The sequence below is a fragment of the Protopterus annectens genome, chromosome 1.part1, assembly GCF_019279795.1.
Source record: "Protopterus annectens isolate FY-2018-M chromosome 1.part1, PAN1.0, whole genome shotgun sequence".
NCBI classification, from domain to species: domain Eukaryota; kingdom Metazoa; phylum Chordata; order Ceratodontiformes; family Protopteridae; genus Protopterus; species Protopterus annectens.
Genome location: NC_056726.1, coordinates 458,320,877 through 458,344,514, shown reverse-complemented (window position 1 = coordinate 458,344,514; position 23,638 = coordinate 458,320,877). Strand labels below are relative to the sequence as shown.

Sequence of the window (23,638 nt, the reverse complement as noted above, 5' to 3'; positions counted from 1 at the left end):
GTTAGTAACCTGGGTGGGAATTCCCAGATATGCTCAGAATTAGTCCAAAATGACAAAAAGTACACCAAACCCACAGACATTGCCAACATGCTAGCTGACAGGTTCAGCGCAAATCCCCCCCCCCCCTCCCCACCAAAAGGGCAAAAATATCTATCCCAGCAGAGTGCTGCCCCCCTGACATCTCAGATGCTCAGGTAAGAGCCGCCCTCTCCAAAGCAAAAAACACTGCATCAATGGGACCAGACGGTGTCCCGGGCTGCGTCCTACATGAACTCCAAGAAGAGCTAAACCCAAACATAAAACTACTGTTCAATCTCAGCCTTACTACAGGATATGTACCCAAAGAGTGGCATACAGCAACAGTGGTCCCTCTCCACAAAGGTGGTTGCTCAACGGATCCTGGAAACTATTGCCCCATAAGCCTGACTAGCTTGGTCTGCAAAGCTATGGAAAGGATCATCATGGACCTCATAAATAAAGATATTGGGGACCTACAGACACTGGATCCTACCCAGTTCGGCTTTGTTAAGGGCAGATCCTGCCTCTTAAACCTGGTTGATTTCTTTGAAACAGTCACCAAGGCCATTGACGAGGGGAAGGTGGTCCACACAGCCTACCTGGACCTCGCAAAAGCCTTCAATACAATAACACTCGGGCATTATAGATAAGCTCACCAGCATAAATATAAACACCTATGTCACTAGATGGGTTACAAACTGGGTCAAGGACAGAACCCACATGGTTAGAATTGCTGGAGCCATGTCAGACTCCAAACCAGTTACAAGTGGCATCCCACAAGGCTCAGTCCTGGGACCTCTCTTGTTCGGTATATATTTCTCGGAGGTACAGGCCAACACGGAAGGACTGTGGCTGACCAAATTCGCAGATGACTGCAAACTGGGTGCCATAATCGACTCTCCAGCCGACACAAGCATCCTCCAAAAGGGCCTCATAGAAACAGACAACTGGTGCCAGAGCCATGGCCTCAAGCTAAACGCCAAAAAGTGTATAGTCATCCCCTTTGGCAAAAACAAAGTGCCCACAAATTACCACATAGGTGGTAATCCATTAAGTACAGAAGAAGTAATTAGGGACCTGGGGACCCAAGTTGATAGCAATCTCATTTGACAACCATGTGGCCAAAGTGGTTAGAAAAACATTTTATATAGCCCACCTAATCATGAAGGGATTCACATCTAGATCAGGGGAGGTCATTGTGCCTCTTTACTCATCCCTCATCAGGCCCATAATTGAGTACAATGCCCCTTTTGGGATGTACCTTACCAGACACCTGCAGCAACTGGAAAGACCCCAAAGGTACCTCACCAAGAGAATCAAATGGCTCAAACAGATGTCATATGCTGCCCGGTTAAAGAAACTCCAGCTCTACTCAGTGGCATACCGCCTGCTCAGAGGCCATCTGTGCCTGACGTATACAGCCATGTCCAACCCGGAATTAATGGACATGCTGCACCTCAGAAAATCCAAATCCCATCGAGCCACGCACTCGACAGACTTGAACCTCAGCACTGAAATAAATACAACATGCTGGAGGGACAGATTCATAACCCAGAGGCTCCCTTCACTCTGGAATAAAATCCCAGTCCAGGTTAGGCAGAGTCCCTCATTGACTCTCTTCAAGAGGAATCTTGATGAGTGGATGGGAGATCATAGGTTTACCCCGGGTATCACTTCTGTGTCACTGTTAGACAGAGGCACAGTATACTAACTTCGAAAAAGGGCATAGCAAAATTAATTTAAAATGGGTGGCGAAAGCCAAACACACTCTGGCTAGGCTTATAAATGCCCTAGGGCAGATAGCCTAGTACGAACCTATATACCTATAAAATATTCTGTTTGCACCATATAGGATTATGGTTCAGTAGGTTTATGGACAGCAACAGCCATTGGTTCCCACTTGTTGCTTCCCTCTAATTTTAGGTGGGTAAGTTGGCCTGGTTGAAGGATAGGTGGGCGTGAAGAATGACATTGGTCATCAAACATCTTGTATGACACTTTGGCTTTTTTTGTAATTTTGCTTGACATTATTGTATAGAATAACTTTAGGCTTAATTTTGGCTTCTAACATTGTCATGTCAGTCCTTATTTATCTTTTAAGCATTAGCTGTGAAGGGCTTACTCCTGTAACAGAATGTGAGGCTCTGTTTCTCTCAGTATCATTTTTGTGATTAGGGATAATGGTGAAAAGTGAGTCTACTTCTAATGTAGCAAGAAAAAAGTTATTATTGTCCTTTTGTGAAGACCAGGATAGGTATTGTTCATAAAAGCTTGCAGGGCTTGTTCCTGCATATATGTTAAATTATAAAAGTGCTGTTTTTTAGACTTCTGATTCAGTTGGTATAGTTAAAAAATGCACTTTTATAATTGTTAAAAACACAGATAAGGGAGGTGGTGTAGTAATTATGGACACTGTATTCTGTAAAAAGAAGTTATGTATTCACCATAATGTTCCATATGTGTTGTCTGCTTCAGTCTTCATCAAACCTGTGGGTCTTGAGTTGGTTCTGACCTTGTAATCGACTCGGCCATTAGCAAGCTCCTCCCATCCTACCTTTACTACCTCATTCCCCCAGATACCTCAGATTGAGTTTGCTGTTAATTTTCCCAGCATAGAAAGAAAATATATGTGTGTGTCTGTGTGTGTGTGTGTGTGTGTGTGTGTGTGTGTGTGTGTGTGTGTGTGTGTGTGTGTGTGTGTGTGTGTGTGTGTGTGTGTGTGTGTGTGTGTGTGTGTGTGTGTGTGTGTGTGTGTGTGTGTGTATATATATATATATATATATATATATATATATATATATATATATTTAATAATAATAAAGTTAAAGAAATTCTCAGGAGCTCAAAGCAGGAACAAAGGGTCCAAGTCTTAGCCATCAGGTCCTTCAGATACCAGGAGGTGGAAGGAGGGAGGAAAGGTTGATGAAGACTGAAGCAGACAACACAGATGGAATATTATGGTGAGTTCATAACTTCTTTATCTGATGTTGTCTGCTCAGCCCCCAGCTACATAGATCTGGGGGGCCTCACGGAAGGATATTCTGGAGTTCTGCAGAGCCAAAAGCAGCCCTGTTCCTGGAGATGATATCAAGTTTGTAACACAAAATAAAAGTGTGAGAACCTGCCCATGAAGCAGCCGCACAATTGTCTTCCAAAGAAACCCTAGACCAAAAGGCCTGAGACGTTGCTATGGATCTCGTGGAATGAGTTCTGACTTGCTTAGGTAAAGGAACATTGTTCAGGGAATAAACATGGAAAATACAATTTCGCAACCATCGAGCAATGGTAGATTTGACAATGGCTTTCCCTTTTTTAGAGTCTGAAAAAGCCACAAACAGTTGGTCAGATTTTCTGAAACTTTTCATTCTACCTAAGTAAAAATGCAACTGTCTATGAATGTCTAAAAGGTGCAACATATATTCTCCCCTGTTTTGAAAATTTGGAAAGAAGACAGGAAGGTTAATGGACTGTTTAATGGTATTAACTGAAGCAACCTTCAGTAAAAAGGAGGAATTAGCATGTAAGTTAACTCTGTCTTTATGAAAAATAAGATAGGGAAACTTGAAAGATAAAGCTTGAAGCTCCAACACCCTTTTGGCAGAAGCAATGGCTACTAAGAGAGCTTTTTTCCAAAACAAACATTTGAAGTCTACCTTTGCAGTGGGTTCAAAGTTAGGGCTTGAAGAACCAACATGAGATCCTATGGTGGGGTGGGATCTTTGATAGGGTGATGAAGAAGAAACATGCCTCTGAGAAAAGCTTTGCAAAGTCAAAAGAAGATAGGGATGCACCATTTTATCCAATATGGAAATTAGAAATGGTTGCCAACTGAACCATGACAGCAGAAAAACTGGCCCCCCGAATAAAAAAGGCCAGCTAGGAAGTTCAAGACTGCAGAAATGGGTGCCATGAGTGGGTCAGTATGATGCTGCTGGATCCAAATGGAAAACTTTTTCCACTTATAAACCTTCCTGGTAGAGGATTTGTGGGAGGAAATCAGAATCCTGTGAATTGGTGAAGAAAGCCTGGATTGTCTAGCCATCATCAGTATCGAAGAAATCATGCGGTTAATTTCAGGTTGTGAAGATACGGATGGAGTTGCCCTGAGGGGTGAGACAGAAGATCTGGAAGGGGTTCCAGCTTCCATGGAGGGCAAATCAGATGAGACCACAGGAAGGTGAACCAGACTTGTCAAGGACAAAAGGGAGCAATGAAGATCACTTTGCTCTTCAACCTGCGTGGTTTCTGAAGAAATTTAGGAATCAGAGGAACAGGGAGGACAGCATAAAGCAGACCAGGAGGCCAAGTATGGACTAAAGCATCTCTTGGTGACTGTTCCTGTGGAGGGATCAGTGCAAAGTACCCGCTGTATTTGTTGGTGAGGGAAGAAGTGAAGAGGTCTCAGCAAGGCTGACTCCATTTGAGGAAAATCCTGTTTGCCACTGACTGATTCAGAGACCACTCATGGGGCATCAATAAGATTCTGCTAAGCCCGTCCGCCAGTATGTTGTGCTCCCCCAGAATTTGGATTGCAACTAGAAAGTTATTGGTAGAAAGATCCCATTGCCATACTCCCATTGCTTCTCGACAAAGGGGGTAAGACCTGGTTGCACCTTGTTTTTTGAAATAGCACACAACTGACATGTTGTCAGTTTGAATTGCAATCATCCCTAGAGTTAGAAGAAGGTGAAGTGCTTGCAATGCTAGAAGCACCATACTCATCTGTAGGACACTGATATGCAGGTTGATCTCCTGGGGACACCACGTGCCTTGAACTGTCCATCCCAGATAATGACCCCCCCCAAGATGGGTGGCATCCATTGTCAGAGTGGCGATGGGAGAGGGAAGAATGAATGGTCAACCTTGTGTGACTTCTGGATCATGGAGCCACCACAATAGAGAATTTCTGCACACCCAATACAGTCTGATGGGATGATTCAGATGTTGGGGCAGAAGGACCATTGCACTGACAACATCCACTGAGGAATTCTCATATGTAAGCAAGCTGTGGGTAGTAATGTTATTGTTGCAGCCATGGAGCTCAAAGGCCTGAGAACAAGATTTTGTGGAAGAACTGGAACCACTAACATTTGTTTGACGAATCCATAGTGAAAGAATCCTGTCTGGAGGAAGACAGAACAGGGTTGTGGTTGTGTCCAGATGGGCTCCTATAAAATGTATCAGTTGCACTGTTTGCAATTGTGACTTGTGAAGATTTATAATGATCCCTAAGATTGGGGCCAAATGTAAGAGAAAATCTCTGGCCTGAATCTGTTGATGTCTGGTTGGTGTGATTAGGAACCAATCATCCAGATAAGGAAACACGTGGAATCCTTGCAGTTTCAGGTGAGCTGCAATTACTGTCATGTATTAGCTGAACACCCTGGGGGCTGTGGTGAGACCAAATGGAAGCGCACAGAATTGGTAGTTACTGGCTCCCTGTCTGAAATGGAAAATGGAGGTACCTTCTGGAGCATCTGTTCATTTTGATATGATAGTACGTATCCTTCAGGTCTGTCAAGCACATCTAGTCATTCTTCTGAAGCAGAGGAATGATGGATTGAACCGTGACCATCCTGAATTTGGTGTATTTGACTGATTTGTTCATGTAAGTTAGGTCCAGTATGGGTCCTGAGGTCCCCTGCTTTCTTGAAACTAAAAAGAATCAGGTGTAAATTCGTGATCCGCATTGGTCTGAGGGGACCTCCTGGATGACTCTTTTTTGAAGCAACTTTGCAATTTCCAGAGCTGTCACCTCCCTCTGACTGGGTGGAACAAGAGGGAGGTGTGTTTCTGGTTTGGGGAGGTTTAAAAAGGGAATGAATTAACCTCTGGATATAATTCCTTGCACCCAGCGGTCATTCATGATGGCTAACTAGTCTTTTAGATGCAAGGTGCAATGCCCCCCCCCCCATCAGCCTCCAGAGATGGACAGTCAGGCAATGTTTTAGGGATACTTCAAGGATTTCTCTGGAGGAGAATCTCGAGACCCCTGATTCAGTGGACCTCCTCTGCCATGAGGGTGGTGTCTACCACTTGAATTACCCCCCCTGCCCTTGAGGGATAAAATCTCCCTGAGCATCCTGGAAAGGACCCTGGGACTTTCTGAACCACATTTTCTTTCCCCCATGCTGGTTCCTGGAGAAGAATCTTTGCAGGGTAGAGAAGTGGAGTCAGACAGCACACAGGGCTTTTCTGTCTTTCTCATTGTGGGATACTGTGTCCCATACTGTTGGTCCGTCAGAGGGGGAATTGACAAAAGATACCTTAAAGGGTACCCAAAATCACACAACCACATCCAGGCATGATGCTGAATGGCTGTGCTGGAACCAGTCACCCTAGAGGTACCCTGAACTATGTGAGAGATGTGCTTCATGGACACATTGGAAATGGACTGCAGAGTGACCATACAGGAGGAAAAGGAGTTCCATTCTTCTGCCATCATGGACTCAGGGCCAGAGCTAGAGAATTTCTTAAGTAAGTCTCTCTGTAGCCTCGTAAAGTGGGAGGGGTAGTTCAGTGGTCTGAGGGCAAATGTGGATGAAGCATAGACCCTTTTTCCAAATCTGTCCATACCCCTAGACTAGGAACTGATGGAAGAGGAAACAGACGAGGGTCTGGAGTGATGTCTGGGAGAACTATCCTGAGGAGACATACCGCTTCCCCTCTATGCCTCGGTGTTTGACAGCTTGGTGCCAACTCCACCATCTGTCTCTTTCTAGCTAAGATTATATATGCCTCAGCTTAACCTCTACCCTTCCTATATCCCCCCAATTCACCTCTTAAAAGCAACCATTGCCTTCATAATATTAATAGTTTAGGATTGTTATGATCATTTCTGTTCTATTTTCACATATAGTCTGCATTACTAAAGATTATGTATAAAAATGCAAAACTTGCTAATGTTTGTAAATATTAGCCAAAATAAATGTTATTATACCTGTAATTGTTTGTAATGTATAATGTTCCGGAGCTTTTCTACTCGGGCCTCCACTGAAAAAGGGCTGTTTTATAGCTCAGTTGGACTTCTCCCAGTCAACAAATGTAAAATAAATAAATAAAAGTTCCGGCCGAGAAGAGGCAACCAGGGCATGGTGCAGAGAGGAAGTAACAAAGATCGTAGCTGAGGGACTCTGCTCTGAAGTTCTCAAGGCCTTTTTAGGAGGCTCCAACATAACTAAGACAGAGGGATCCAGAGACTGTTTCTTAGGATCTCTGGCCTCCTTAGACGTTTTGGAAGGGGTTTGAGTCCCTGAGACAGAAGCAACAGCTGGAGAAGGATGGGAGATAAGGCCTCTAAGGACCAGCTTGTTTTTTTCTATCTGCAAGGGCCCGGGGAGGAAAGCCTTGCAGATAGAACAAGCCACTTCAAGGTGAGCAGGACCCAAACAATAAATGCAGTCCCTGGGGGCATCAGATACAAGGATCATGTGTCCACATGAAGTGCATTTTTTAAAGCCAACAGACTTGTGGAACTTCTCCGACATGGTAATGGAAAGGAAAGGAGTAGAAGAAAGGAAGACAGGGACAAAAAACAGTGCGACAACAAACTCAGTACAGGACTACTACAAGAAGAAGACCTTTTTTTATTTGAAACAGAAAAGTTAGGTTAGGTTTGAAAAATAAAGCCTGACCAATGGCCACTTACGATTTTGAAGAAGAAAGCATTAGACAAACGCCCATGGAGGAGCTGTAACCTGACCATGATGCTTCGCTGATGCACAGCAAATGAGATCTGAGGTATCTGGGGAGAGCAAGACAGTATGGGTGGGATGGGAGGAGCTCTAGCTTGTAAACTTTAGCTTGCTAACAGCCGAGTCGATTCTGAGGTCAGAACCGAGACCCAAAGGATTGATGAAGACTGAACAGACAACATCAGATCAAAGCTATGCTGGAGCTTTTAAAATCTGAGGATTATATTGAAATTAATAGACAACATCTTAAATAAATTACATCCAATACTGAAAGCTATTAATACAATGGTTTATGAACAACATATAGAGACAGAATTATTTAATTATTTCAAGACTGCAGATCGTAAAATACCATTTTTTATGGAATACCGAAAATACACAAAAGTTTAACCTCTCCTCCCATGAGGCCAATAGTGGATGGACCACCAAACTTATTTCAGCATACTTGGATCAACAATTAAAAAGACTTTATCTGGAATTGTAGTAATTATCAAGATAACAGCGGACTTTGTACAACAATTATACCACTGGTCATCACACAAGGACAATAATGACTTTTATCTTGCTACATTAGATGTAGACTCACTTTTCACCATTATTCCTAATCAGATAGGAACAGATTTAGTTAAGAAATATCTACATGAGTACTCGGACTGTTCACAAACAAAAATAGATCTTATTTGTGAACTATTAGATCTAGTACTGAAAAACTGTGTTTCTATTCTAATGCAGGGTATACAAACAAGTAAAGGGCATAGTAATGGGTACACCAGTCACAAATACTTATGCAAATATTGTTATGTATCAATGGAAGAAAGAACATATACTTAATAATGATGTATATGCCAACAATATTCAACTATATAAATGTTTTATAGAAGTCCTTTTCTTCATTCGGAGTGGTCTATTAGAACCCTTCGAAGAGTTTAAAAATACATAACTGGAACAATGTGCTTTTTACACTTTAAAAGTGAAATTTCAGCTTTGAGTATTAACTTTCTGGACATTACAGTCCTGAAATTGAGTAATGGAGAAATAGGAACAACTTTATATAAAAAAGCAGTCAAAGCTAACACATATCTATACAGAGCAAGTATGCACCCTTCCTATATTTTAGTAACATTTTGAACAATCATTTTAAGAGGGTAGCTGGGTTAAATACAAATGATGACACTATGAAGATACAATTAGAAGTTGCAGCACAAGATTTTTTACATAGAGACTTTAAAGCTGCTGATATCTATAATGCTAAAAACAACATCATAAATAAGCATAACATAGACACTAGACCTTATTTTCAAGCTCCAGATCCAAATATTGTGAGACTTAATAGATCTAAAAAATGTACTTAGATATACAGTCACATACAGTGATAACACTTCTAAAAGGATGTAATAAATAGATACTGGTCCATATTAACAGATATCCCTGAACTTAAACAAGTAGTGGAAGAAATACCAAAGTTTGCTCATAAGAGTCAAAAGAACTTAAAAATATGCTATGCTATAAGGAACAACCAGCTACTTTTGAACACTTTACCAGCACCAAAAGTGTACATTTAAATGTAACAACTGTACGTATTGCAACTATATATATATATATATATATACATATATATATATATATATATATATATATATATATATATATATATATACATATATATATATATATATATATATATATATACACACATATATATATATATAGACAAAAGTATATAGCATCCAGTAACAGGAAAAGAATTTTATTTAAAAGCATACGGAAACTGTAATACATGTAATCTGATATACTTAGCAAAATGTACCAAATGCACAGCATATTATATTGGGAAGACAAACCAAAAATTTAAGGAAAGAATTTGTCAACATTTATCAGAAAGTAACAGAAGCATCATAACAAATACACTTTATAAGTATACAGTAGAAACAGACACCACACATAATTTTAATTTTATAATTCTGAAGTAATTCCGATACCGTTGAGAGGGGTTGATATTAAACAAATAACAGAATATGAAGAACTAAAATGGATACTTAGGTTTACAGCTCATATTCCACCAGGAATAAATGGAACTATATCTTTAAGACCTTATTTTAAGCAACTTCAAAATCAGATCCATTAATGAATCACATGATCTTGAAGACAGTATAAAACCTACTCTGAAGCATTAGTTGCTGTTAGCCTGACTAACCCATTTGGTGAAAGTGTATTGGCATTTTAAGTATATTTGCACCTGCAGCATTTATTTATTTATAATTTTAAGTGATTTTACAATTTTTTGTGCTTTTATTTAACATTAAAGCTTCCAAGTGTTCGTGAGTCCAGTTATCTTTTATTTTTCTGTTTGTCATTGTTTAGTTAACCAGACTTACCATTGTACTAAAACAGGTTGGCTTCCTCTAAGAAAATAAAAAAAATAGAAAGCAATAACAGACTGCTGGCATAAAAGCAAGGAGTCTCTCTGTGCCATCAGTGACTTTGCTTCAGGAGTAGATACTGGATGCCAGAAGGGCTGACTAGAGGGATAGGATGAAACAGCTCATCTAGGTCTACGACAGGTCTTGCTATGGTAGCTTTCAAGGGATTCTGTTTTAATTTCCTATTTCCTTGAGTAATGAAATAATAGTACTTGGGGTTCTGCCCTTTTGTTATACTTTCCAAGAATTGTCTATGAAATATGGCAGTATGGTTGCTTTGTCAGGTACTTAAATTAAAAATGAACCTTCGAGAGATAATCTTGAAAGAGCACAGATACCTTCTGACTTTCACCACTGCCCTTCTAGGTCTGAATTCAGATGTGGATATTTATCTTTACAGACTACCTGTGGTAAACTGTAATTATTGTGTGATTATACTGATATTTGCCTATAGGTGTAAGATATTTCTAGCCAAACTGAAGCTAGCACAGAAAAATACTGATATTATTTGTTTAACCAGGAGAAATGAGTTGATTGAAAGACCCATTTCATCCATGTCCTAAGCCAGGGTCAAAGTAGAAATGCAGGCCATTTTAACACAGAGATGTAATACAGCGGTATGAGAAGTCCAGTCTCACCCTGTTCACAACACAGTTCAAGAAGCACATATAACATAGTGCACTAATGACAGGGAAATCCATAGTATTAGTATATACTACAAAAGGTATACAGAGTGTAATTATTACTCATGGTAAAGATGTGATTATCGAATTGGTGAACATGACACTCTTGTGGCAGCTGTCTGAAAGCCTTTACCATTATTATACATTTATCTATGGAAACTTCAATATTTGGTCTAGGAATGTGGTTATAAATACACGCTGATAGGTGGAATTTCATGGGGTTGACAGAATAGAGTATTTTAGTATGTACAATAGAGAAGGGTGGTCTTTTAAGTGTGTGCAAGCCTTTCTGGTTTGATCATGCTGATAGACTCCTACCCAAGAAGACTGAATGCTGTAATTAAATCAAAAGGTGCTTCAACAAAGTATTAGTTTAAGGGTGTGCACACACAACAAAGTATTAGTTTAAAGGTGTGCACACACAACAAAGTGTTAGTTTAAGGGTGTGCACACTTATGCAACCAGCTTATTGTACATTTTTTATTTTTTATATTTTTTCCCTAACAGATGTGTTTTTCAATTGAATTGTGCAGGTTATAGGTCACATTAAAGGTGGCAAAAGTTTTGAAATTATTTATTGTGGTCTCGTTTTTTATATCACAAAAACCTGGCATTTTGACAGGGGTGTGTACATTCTTTATATCCATCGTATATCTATACATAGAGATATATAGATCAATATATATATAGATATCTATCCACCTATAGATTTTATATATATATATATATATATATATATATATATATATATATACACAGCGGATAGCATTGTCGCCTCACATCAAAAGGTTCCCCAGTTCGAGTCTCAACTGGAGTACCTTCTGTGTGGAGTCCACATGTCTTCCCTGTGTTTGCATGGGTTTCCTCTGGGTGCTGTGGTTTCCACCCACATTCCAGAGACATGCAGTAGGTGGATTGGATACTCTAAATTGGCCATAGGTGTGAATGTATGTGTAAGTATGCGATATGGAAGAATAACAGGGCTAGTCACTGGACTGTGTAAACATTCGCTCTAGATGATTGTCACTGTTGAACTGACACCTTAATCCCATGTGCAAAAATGGGAAAAAGAGATTGTGAATGGATGGAATGATGGATATTTCAGTATTGATGGCTAGTTTATTATTATTGGGTCACTGGATTAAGGAGTTAAACTTTTGCTGAAGGTTGGTTTGAATATAGGAATATTTACCAGGTTATTGTGGCAATAGACCATCTTTATACATAAACTGTTATATTTTCTGTTGTAAAGTCATATCAGTTTTAAATGAGACTTGCTAGATGATACCACAAAACATTAACATGGTTACCTTGGATATTGAATGAACCAGGGGAGTGGAAGTCCAGTTGTTGCACTGCTTTATAAAAATCTTAAGCAGATTTAATATGTTGCAATTACCTAATTTTATTACATATACACAAGGAACATTGCTACACATGATGTTGATTTCTAATAGTTTGTTTGTTTGTTAACTGTATAAGTCAACTGGTCCTTAGACCCTTTTCAGCCATGACTTAGGCTACCTGGCATAGACAAACTTCTTAGGCAGTAATTACTGTTTCAGTCATGAAAATGTGGCTTAGCAGTACATACAATTGTTAACATACCGGTTCTACAGTGTTACCATGATGAGGTTATTAGTGTAATACTGAGGAGTAATATATTCTGATACACTGATTGCAGGTTACAATATCTGTTTACATTATTTACCATATATACAGTGCTTAAAATGCAATATCAGAGCTTGTAAGCTGGATGACTCTGATAATGAAAACCATAAACTTTATAAAAAAAATGCAAAAAAAATAATTTGCTTAGCCTCAATCAATAAATCAGGTGTACTTCAATTGTTCTTTTAGATAAATTTTAAGTTGCTTCTAGATCAATAGCGAATTATGTAACTCTTGAATTTGTCTAGCATTAACTAAAATTCTGATGTGGTACACTTTCAAGACTTCTGTGCTCCAGAAGTACATTTCTTGTACAAGTCAAATCATCTGGCAACAAAAACAGAGTATGCATGGACCAATGAAAGAGCAGACTGTCAGAGGGCATACATACAAAGGGGTCATCTTTCATATCTTATCAGTAAATGGTCTTGCAAAAGCAGAGTAACCCAACCTATGGAACAATAACTTCATGTCCCTGTGGTATCCTTACTTAATTGATTTCTAATTCTGTTGATGGTTTTACTCTTCATGCTGGTACACTTTCTGCACATTTCATATTCACTCCCCTTTGACCTTTGACTCTTAGATATTACCTCCCCTTTCTACCTTTTTCCTTCTACTCCTCCCTTATTGCTTTCCATTTGCCATGCCTGTCAGCCTTGTGTACCTGCCTATCTCCGTGTCTTACATGGAGAGACTAAGATGTGCAATAGTACTGACAGCAAAATGACTGCTCCAAAATGACCACAGGTCTTTGAAAGGACTACCAGCTGTACACAACTGGATTCAATCTTTCATCATATACATGGAAATCATACTGCTAAGCTGATGTTTCTAATTCAGCTCAAGTCAATTATTTTTAAAATATGGTTTTCTAGAAAAAAACTATGTTTTGTATGTTCTTATAAATATTTTGTGGATATTGCACATTAAGTTGGTATTTTCAGTCATTTGTTTTTTTTTTTAGACTTGCAATGGGAATGTGCATTGTCCATATGGATCTAGTCAACAAATAAAAATAATAATCTAGGTGCTTTACATGAGCATATAACAAAAATGAAAAAAATATCTTGCTCCTCTCCCTCCAAAAGAGAAAACTAATGCAGTCTCCAAAGAAACAGATGAATGTTACTTTTAGTTACTTGTGAGTAATTATTTTCTCAACACCCAACATATTGCTACAGATACTGTCAGATCACTGTACAGCCATGTATTTCACCTGTATAACCAGGCACAGTGCAGCAAGCAGCATGGCAGAGATATATGCTAAAATAAAAATAGTTTGATAGGTTTGGAAATGGCCTGAATATTTCTGTTTATTTCCCTGATTGTAAGAACCAAGTAAATACCCAAAGTATATTTGAACCATTACGGTGTAGATAATAGTATTTGTTACATGGGTTCTTGTTTTAAGTACAAGAATGGTTGTAAGGTAATCTTCATAACAATGGTAAGCATCATGTAAAGCCCAAGGCTGTGGTACCTCTGAAGTAAGAGATCTCAGTATTAGTATATATATATATATATATATATATATATATATATATATATATAAAAACTAACAATGGCAAGAATCATCCATATATTCAAAGTCCGTGATTGGGGTACCTCAGGGTACTCTCCTTACTCCAAGGTACAGACTTCTCAGTGTTAGTATATTTAAGTAACATTGGTGATAATCCAAAGATGTCATACTTCAGAGTGTTCTCTTATTCCAACTTAAAGAGATTTCAGTGTTAGAATATATAAGTAACAATGGTGATCATCATGCGTACATACAAAATCCAAAGCTGTGGTATTTCAGAGTATTCTACTTACTCCAAGCTACAGATATCTCAGTGTTAGTATACATAGGTATATCCAAGGTCCATGGTACAGACTTCTCAGTGTTACAATGTTAGTATATATATATATATATATATAGGTTTACTATTGTTTGTTCGAACGGCAAAACATTTGCCATTCGAAACAATGAAAAGTAAACCCGAACAGAAACATTCCAACCCAAATTATCGACACATTTGAGTCAACTTTGTTACTGAAACCATCACGTGATAGCCGTATAGGAGCTGATGTAAATCAGACTCTTATATGACATTTCACATTTTTGCAGGGGGGGTAAAGCCCTGCACCCCCCCACACCCCCACTACTAATATATTCTAACTCCGAGATCGCACTACAGTGGGGATATGGATGAATTTCCAATCCCCACTGTACCGCAATCTCCGTGCAGATAGTGGAATACACTTCTGCGAATGCACTACTGCATTCACCTAAGTGTGTTTGACTATCCCATCCATTTGTGTTTTGTGCACAACATTATGATTTTTGGACTGTCGTTCGTGCAAACCACAGTAAATCTATATACATATATATATATATATATATATATATATATATATATATATATATATACATATATGTGTGTGTGTGTGTGTGTGTGTGTGCGCGTGTATATATATATATATATATATATATATATATATATATATATATATATATATATATATAAAAGTAACAATGGTGGACATCCTGTATATGAAAAAGTCCAAGAATGTGGTATTTCGGAATATTCTCCTTACTCCAAGCTACAGAGATTTCAGGGTTAGTATATATAAGTAACAAAGGTGAGCATCATTCATATATTAAGTCCATGGTTGTGGTAACTGTCCTTACTTCAAAGTACAGAGATCTCACTGTTAGCATATCTAAATAAGAAGGATGAGGGTCATACACTCCCCCCACACATGCATTGGGGCATCAGGGAAGTACAGCCTCCTAATTTAATGGCATTCCAGTGAATTTCATGATCTGCTATATTTATTTGGCAATCAGTCTTTATTTTTCACATCTGTGAGATTAGCAGTTATTGGTCTTGCATTTCTAACAGGGAGCTATGGCAAATAGATAAAACTGGAGTTACGCATTTCCCAGAGCAGGTAGACAGAAGTACTTCATGTATATAGAGAAAGTACAATGCTGCTTCAACCTTATTATCTTTCACTTGCCAAAAGCATGCACCACTGACATGTTAATATTTTGCAACACTGTAATGGTAATACTGTATGTTACTTTGTACTTAGGATGTCATTCGAGGATTTTAAGAAACATTTTGACAAACTTGAAATATGCAATCTTACACCAGATGCTTTGGATGATGATACCTTACACAAGTGGGAGATGATGTTACATGAAGGCAAGTGGGTCAAAGGAGCTACAGCAGGAGGATGCAGAAATTTCATTGGTAAGTAAAAAAAAAAAAGAAAACTTCCCAAAATATTAGATACAATAAAAACTTCCCACCTCTCTCTCCTCTCTCTATAATACACATACACACACTTTTTTTTAATATCTTCATACGCTTAACCATTATCTGGTGAGTTGGGTCTTGTTGGTTTTATCATGTTCAGAGATAAATCTAAAAGAAATAACATTTAATAAAACAAGTTGCTTTTCATCACCATGAAAATATGAAAATATTCTTGTAAGCTTACAAGTGTAGTACGATATCCATGACTTATTCAGAAAAGGTGAGAATGCCTAGCAATCTTGAGATTCATATACTGTTTTTCCTGCATGTATTCCATTGGTGAACTTTGAACTGTTAATTTTGTTTTTATGATCCTAGTCCCCAGCCTGTCTGGATCCTCTGATCAACTAGCTTCAGTGCTACCATGTTTTTGCCATACTTCATGGTCCCTTACCAGCTGAGCATGCTGTAGTCATTCATTGTGAGTGCTCTGCAGTGGTTTCGAGGACAGGATCGCATGGCAACACATCTTCTACCATGTATCTTCAGTCCTGCAGGGTATCTGCAAAGTCTACAAGTAAAGCATAGTATGCAGTAACGTCAGCCAAGGTGATGGGCTGAAATGCATGGCTTTATCCTCTGCCTCCATCCCCCACTTTTTATAATCTTGGTGTCTACAGGCCCTGTAAGTCTTCAATAGTGGTTATGCAGCCAACACTAATATTCTCCCATTCTCCATGGACATTAATTAAGCAATCAGCTGTATCACTGTTCTATCACTATTGGCCTTTCCAGCACACTCCTCCCCCATTTCTGAATTTTAAATATTGGCAATTGAAAGATGCGTTGTATTTCTATGTCTGTGTGGGCAGCTACTTAAATTCCATTATATCTGAAAAGATTATATTTCTTTATTATTGGTGGCCACCAACATCAAAACCATTATAAGTTGGGGGTTGGTATGATGGTTAAGGTCTTTACCTCACAGTGACAAGCTACGGGGTTTGATTTTCACCTTTGAAAGGGAATGTGGCTAGGTTTAAAATGGCCTGCAAGAACAGTTATCCTAGTACTTACCTATGAACCTACTAACATTATTTTTGAAAAGAAAGTACATGCAAAGGTATTTATCCCTAAATGGAAAATATATGAATGGATATATTGGTCACAGAGAAAGACAAAGTTGATTTTCCATTACTTGTGTTATGGGACTTGGAGATTTATTGTCAATTATGAGAATAACTGCACATAAACTGTATAAGTAAGAAAATAAATCTGTCCACAATTTCTTCTTCCTGTCCATCTGTCATTCTTATCTACTTCCAGATCTGTTAATTAACCCCTCTGAGACTGTATGTATAGCTTCTGCTATGACCGTACCTCTCAATCTCTTAGAGCAAGAAATCTGGACAAAGTCATATATAAAAGTGGGACAAAGGCCCAAAATAGGTAGAATTTTCAAATATTGCTCCTACAAACTTAGAAAGTTGATAGAATAAAAGGTTTTGCATTAGCATGAATTTTCTGAATGGTATGAAGTCTGAAACTCAAATGTCTGTCATTATTTTCTAACTTCAGTCTTCAATGATTTGCCACCACTTTGCTAGAAAACCACAATTTTATGAAAAATGGACCAAAAATCTGGCCATTCTGCGAAAATCTGTACAGTTGAGAGGTATGACTATGACTCATCAAATTACAGTACAGCAAGTAACTGATTCACAAAGCGCAACTGGTCAGAAAATCACCAAGATGAAAAAAATGAACTGTAACTCCCCCATATGGTAAGATACTCACCCAAACCCTCTGAAGTTATATATTCCAACTTCACTGTCATACAAACATGGAATATCAGAAATCCCCTTCCCCCCAAAAGGACTGTGGTGCACACTTAGAAATTTCACCAGCAGTGACTCTCCTACGAGCAACAAATGATCAGGGAGCACATCTTGTCTGAGTTGAGCTGGGCAAGCTTGTTACTCATGCAATTTGGACTCAGTGAGCAGTAGAGCAGCTGTATGAGCATTCAGTGGTAAACAAATGCAGGAATTCACTTGTTCCAGTACAAATCTTTAATACTGCAACTTATGATCACAAGCTTGTAGTACTTTCTGTTTATAAAATCCTTTGAATATTTATATAACACCTTGGGACAAATTCCAAAAGACTTGTCCTCAGTGTAAGTGATTTAATTTGGTGCAAGACCTATCTATAATCAGGCTTACTATGGGACCAGATCCCAAAATATCTGTTCTCAACCTGCTCTCAGTGTAAGTGGTCAGTTACACTAAGAGCAAGTCTATTGGAACTGGGGCCCTTATATAAACTAATTGAATATTGTATCCCTAAGATGACCACATAAGTCCAGTGCATGATCAATAAGAGGGCTCAAAAGGATCAGGGACCCATCCATGTAACGGGTAATAAATAAAATAAATAAAATCTATATGTATTTCCTACTGCTTGTAACAAAAACATACATTTTTTGTGAGAATCTCTAAATCTATTTACTTGTTCCAGTAGTATGGCAAACAGTATTTTTGAGAGGTCCCTTTATTACTGTGTCGTCTGATAACAAGAAGACTTTCTTTAGTTATACCAGAAAAAGAGATGATATTTCTACCTGTTTTGTGTTGACTGATAATGATTTAGCTGCTGCTGATAAGGCAGTATTAGCATAATTATTTTCCTAATGCTTCTAACAGCTTAAAATCCCAAATTATAGGCCCGGTTATTCATACATATTGTATGTAGTGACATGCAAACATTGTGTGCACTTTTTTGGGGGCACCTTGTTTGTATGGATGCATACAGTCCTTGTGAGAATATAGCAAAGAATGGGACCGTGTATGGGGGGGGGGCTCTGTAACTCTGTAAATACTCCTAAAACTGTTATCCTTTCCACTGTTCTATTTCATATTTAAATATGTCGCCATTCTGCCAGTCTCTGAAGGAAAGATAGAGATGCCTTAGCAACATTATTAAATACATCTAGCCCTGATTAGCTAAAGAATGCCCGTGTGCCTTCTAAACCTGCATAGCAAAGCTGTAAGAAACAGAGCCACATCAGAGATACATCCCTGTAGAGTCTATTAGTGAAGGGGAACAGAGTAAGGAAGCCCACCATAAATAAGGTAGTCTATGATTCTATGACTGGCTGATGGGATGTTAGCATCTAAATCCTTTTGCCCAGATAGTAGTATTCCAGTTTGAGACAATTAATAATCATAATTGTTAACATGTAGGGCCAATGGGCACACAGTCCTTTTTCAGGGGCAACCTGGGAGCAGCGGCTGGTTAAATGACGTGCTCAAGTTCACACAGGAGACAAATGAGGACTGTGGGAATTAAATCCAGAACCACATGTTGTAATCTTAACCTCTGCGGCAATTGCCACACATTATCTCTACACCAACTAACATACAATCAGTATAACATTAACTTGAAGCACTTGCCCCCCCCCCAGACAATTGCATTAACCCCTTGTGGGGCCAGAAAGGTAAAGACAGTCTTATAAATGGCAAGAACTTATAGAAACCTTCCATAGGAGCTACAAATGTGGGAAAAGGGATGACAGTTCTGTCTGCCAATTAAGGAACAGTGCAGTGCTTTTCAGACAATAAATGCTATCCTCTCAGGTATGAATTGTATTACCAGCAAGCTCACAGTATTTAAATCAAAAACACAATTCCAGTTCCCTTACTTAAAGTACTGAGAATTATGCATAGGACTTAGCATTCTACTAGAATTAAGTTTTCTTTCAAGGATCACTTGAACTGCAGGTATTGTTCAGTAAGACCCCCCCCCCGTATCACCCTTTTGTATTAGTTTACTTTCAAAAAACGATTGTGCAATACCTCGCTTCATGTTAGAATACAAATTTCTATGTTAGAGAGTTCATGTAGAAGACTGTTAAGTAAGCAAAACTGTAAGGTTAACTAAGATAACTGCATTATAATTAGGGCTAAAATCTTCTATTCACTATACAAATAACTTAAAATTAATTATAGTAACTCTATCGCTGACATACTCTAACAGCATTAGTGGTATTATAACAAATTGTGTATGTTTAGGACCCTTTTACTAGTACGGTGTAAAGTGTTTGTATTCTGTTAAGTTTTGTAGTTTTCCTTTGTTTATCCATTAGTTAGACGGGGTTCTTTCAACTGGTAAAAGTGATGCCAATTCCAGTATTTTTTTCCTTAAGAAAAAATGGCAAAAGATTCTGTTAAGCATGCTAAAAGCAGGAACTTTATCCACAACATATTACAATTTACTATAAAGTTCAGTAGAAGAGGCTTTTCCATTTGGAGAACTGGAAAATAAAACTGGCAGTTGTTAAAATTACCGTATTACAAGAGAGATTGTTGACTTTCTTAATGAATATGTTGTCCATAACACATGAAGCAATGTGGAATGGCATTCTGTATGCATGCCTGCTGCTAAATATGGTAGACCCAGGGTAAAGACTGTAAAAAAATCACTGCTACTTGTGTGAAACCCCTGCTACAATCCTTTAAGAACCCGTATCTTGCTTGTGCTACAACTTAGGTTCATGAGTTCATAGGTTCACAGAAGGTTACTAGGCTAATGGCCCTAGAGCCCTTACAAGTCTAGTCATATGTATCCTGAGTTGCCCCAATTGTTGGTGGTTAGGTGAGTGAAGTTTAGTTTACAAAGGTAAGGGTCTATGGTAGTTAATACCAAGCTTTTCTGTCCAGGAGGGACATGGGCACCACCCCAGGAGTGAATTTATGGTCACCCATCCATTGATCTAGGTTGCATTTGAAGAGGGTCAGGGAGCAGCTTTGTTTCACATGAACTGGAAGCTTGTTACAAAGAAGTGGCAGTCTCTGAGAGATGTGTCTATCTCTATGGCATGAACTGTTGATGTCAGAGGCTAGGTTAAGATCCCTGGAGTGAGTGACCCTTGTGCAATTCGATTTACGAATGTATAGCATTTCCATCAGGGCCACGTCAGAGACTGTCCTGAAAGCCAGGCACAGGTCACCCCTTGGGAGTATGTAGGAAACAGAATACAGTGACAGGGATTTTAGTCTTTCCTCATAAGACTTGTTTTGTGTACCCTGTAATTTCTTGGCTAGAAACCTCTGTAGTCTCTCCAATTGTTGCAGGTGTCTGGTGAGGTACATGCAAAAGGAAGCATTGTACTCAATTATTGGCCTGATGAGGGCCAAGTATAATGGGACTATAACATCCTTAGATCTAGATGCGATGCCATCACTTATAAGATGTGCCATATATAAGGATTTCCTTACTACTGTGGACATGTGGTGGTCAACGTTCAGATTTCTATCAACCTGAGTACCTAGATCACATACCAACGGGTCTACACTTAGGGGATTGCTGTATATAATGTAATTAGCGAGGATGCAAGTTTTCCAAAGGAATAACAATGGATATTTTTTGCATTTAGCTTTAATCCATGGCTTTGGCACTAATCATTTGTCTGCATTAACCCCATTTGTAGTACATTAACATGATTAGGGGACTCAATGATTGTTCCCAATTTTCAATTGTCAGCAAACCTGGTTAGCCACAGGCCATCCAAGTTTGCCTGAACTTCTGAGAAATAAATTCCAAATAGTAAAGGACTCAACACAGAACCCTGTGTTATGCCACTTTTGCTAGAGGTGAAGTCACCCAATTTGACAGTATGTGCCCTGTCTGTGACCCAGTTGGCTATCCATCTAGTAATGTAGGAGTTAATTCCCAATTGGGAGAGTTTGTCTATAATACCTGAGTGGGGGATTGTGTCAAATGCCAAACGAAAACAGTCCTTGAACCAAATAAGGAATCAGATGCAAAAACCAGAGAATACAAGAAAAAGAAAAATAATCTGGTTCCACACAGCAGTGAAGATCAATATATCAAAGTTGTTGGTCTGATTAAGCAGATGTTATTCCAAGAAAGTGCTTACCTACTACAATAAAGGACATATTGATCTTCACTGCTGTGTGGAACCAGATTATTTTTCTTTTTCTTGATTGTGTCAAATGCCTTGGCAAAGTCAAGATAGGCAGTATGCACTGTCTTTCCCATGATCAGGGCCTTGGTGACTTTCTCGAAGAAGTCAACCATGTTTAACAGGCATGCTGTACCTTTAACAAATCTAGTCCCATTGATGCCATGTTTTGGAGAGTGCCGAGATGACCTGCTCTCTTACGATAACAGGCTGAGGAATGGTGGCAAGTATACTTTGGGGATGACTGGGGAGGATGGGGGGGGGGTGAAGTTTGCTCCAAATCTGTCAGAAATAGTTAAAGAATGAATTGTGATCATCCCTAGCCAGAGAGGCTATTTTGCTTTATAATTAGCTTTGGAAGGATTTGACAACATCTCTTAATTTGTTTGTTTAAGCTAGAGAAGGATTTCTTCCTCTGCTGAGCAAGTTCCATCTTGTTCTTAGACATTAGTTTTTTTCTCTTGTTGTATAGCCTGTTTATACTAGGCGCCCCCCAGAGCGGCTTTTTTTTTTTTTTTTTTTTTTGGCAAGACCTGGTTTTAATCTGGTTAGATACAACTGATTCTATACAATTGCTTAAGTGGTTATACAAAGCATTAGTGTTCACCTCTGCATAGCAGTCCGTCTTATCTGCATTCAAGGGGGCTTTGAATCTTCTTATACTATGACTTTGAAGGAGGAAATTTGTCTTTGAACAATTCTTAAGAGTTTTTGTACTCAATGGGGTTTGTGTCTTTCGGCTTTTTCCCGGTTAGGGGTCGCCACAGCGGAACTCCGGTCCGCTAATGATTGGCATTTGATTTTTATGTACCGGCTTGCCAGGCCTGATGCACAACCTTCAATGAAGGTATGCCCATTCATGCATGTCTCCACGCAGAAGATGATATAGCTGAGAATCGAACCGGACAGCGTCTTACTGTGAGGGGACAATGCTACCGCAGCACCACTGAGCTCAATGGGGTATCTAGTCTTATAATTACATCAAACGAGACTGATTTATAGTCCAATATTACCAGGGCGGTCATCACACAGGGGGAGGTGCAATGCTGTCCTATGAAAATGAGTACAGTGTCCAGGACATTTGAGCCTCTTGTGGGTGTGCTGACAAGCTGTCCCAGAGCAGTTACATTGAAAAAGTCCAAGAATCTCTGAGCCAGCATGTTTGTGGTTGTGTTTCCCAGTCAATGGTAGGAAAATTAAAATCACCCATAAATAAGGTGTCGGGCTGTATAGCAACTAACAAGCAAACCTAAGGAATACTTCAGACAGTTCCATTTTACAAGTTAGTAATCAGCTTGTGACCATTCAGTATGTTCTCCAGCACATATCAGCAGTTAGATTACAGAGTCATGAGTAACAACAACTGATAGCAGCATTGCCAACAGCATTTGGCAGACTGATGTAAAAGCAGTACATGTAAACAGTCCCCTTTCCTAAATGATCAGTTAAATACAAGATACTGAATCATGCAGCACAAAGCATTAACAAGTCCTGACCTTCGGAAATCAGGATTAAAATTAAAAAATTGTATACTAATTAAAAGGTTCCTATTGAAATGTCAGCACTTGAAATGCCAAGTGCCGACAAGCCAAAAAAATAGACCAAAAACATGGGAGAGGAGTGAATCTCAAAAATCGGTTCTTCACCTTTAAACTTCTTTTTGCAGGTGGGCAACTCTCCCTACACCCCATACCAAATCCAAGATTGCCATACCTTGGAAAAAAGGGAATATTCTGAGAAATAGTGTCTCAGACTTGGTATAAGTCCATTCTTTCAGCCACACAGTCTCTGTATTTTGGAACTCTCTCTAGCAAGTCCAAGCATTTCAAATGGTTACCAGTTCTTGCGGGCAAGCCCTGCTGCACCATGTCACACTGCCTAACTCAAATCACACAATCCTCAGGGAAAAAGGCAA

At 38.9% G+C, this 23,638-nt stretch overlaps 1 protein-coding gene across 1 annotated transcript in view; it reads left to right on the top strand.

Moving 5' to 3' along the window:
- CAPN9 (calpain 9) overlaps positions 1–23,638 on the top strand; it is a 626,364-nt gene that overhangs the window by 342,840 nt on the left and 259,886 nt on the right. The window contains exon 9 of the mRNA XM_044076034.1: positions 15,571–15,731. Within this exon, the coding sequence (XP_043931969.1) occupies positions 15,571–15,731 (161 nt within the window). The remainder of the gene's footprint in view (positions 1–15,570; positions 15,732–23,638) is intronic.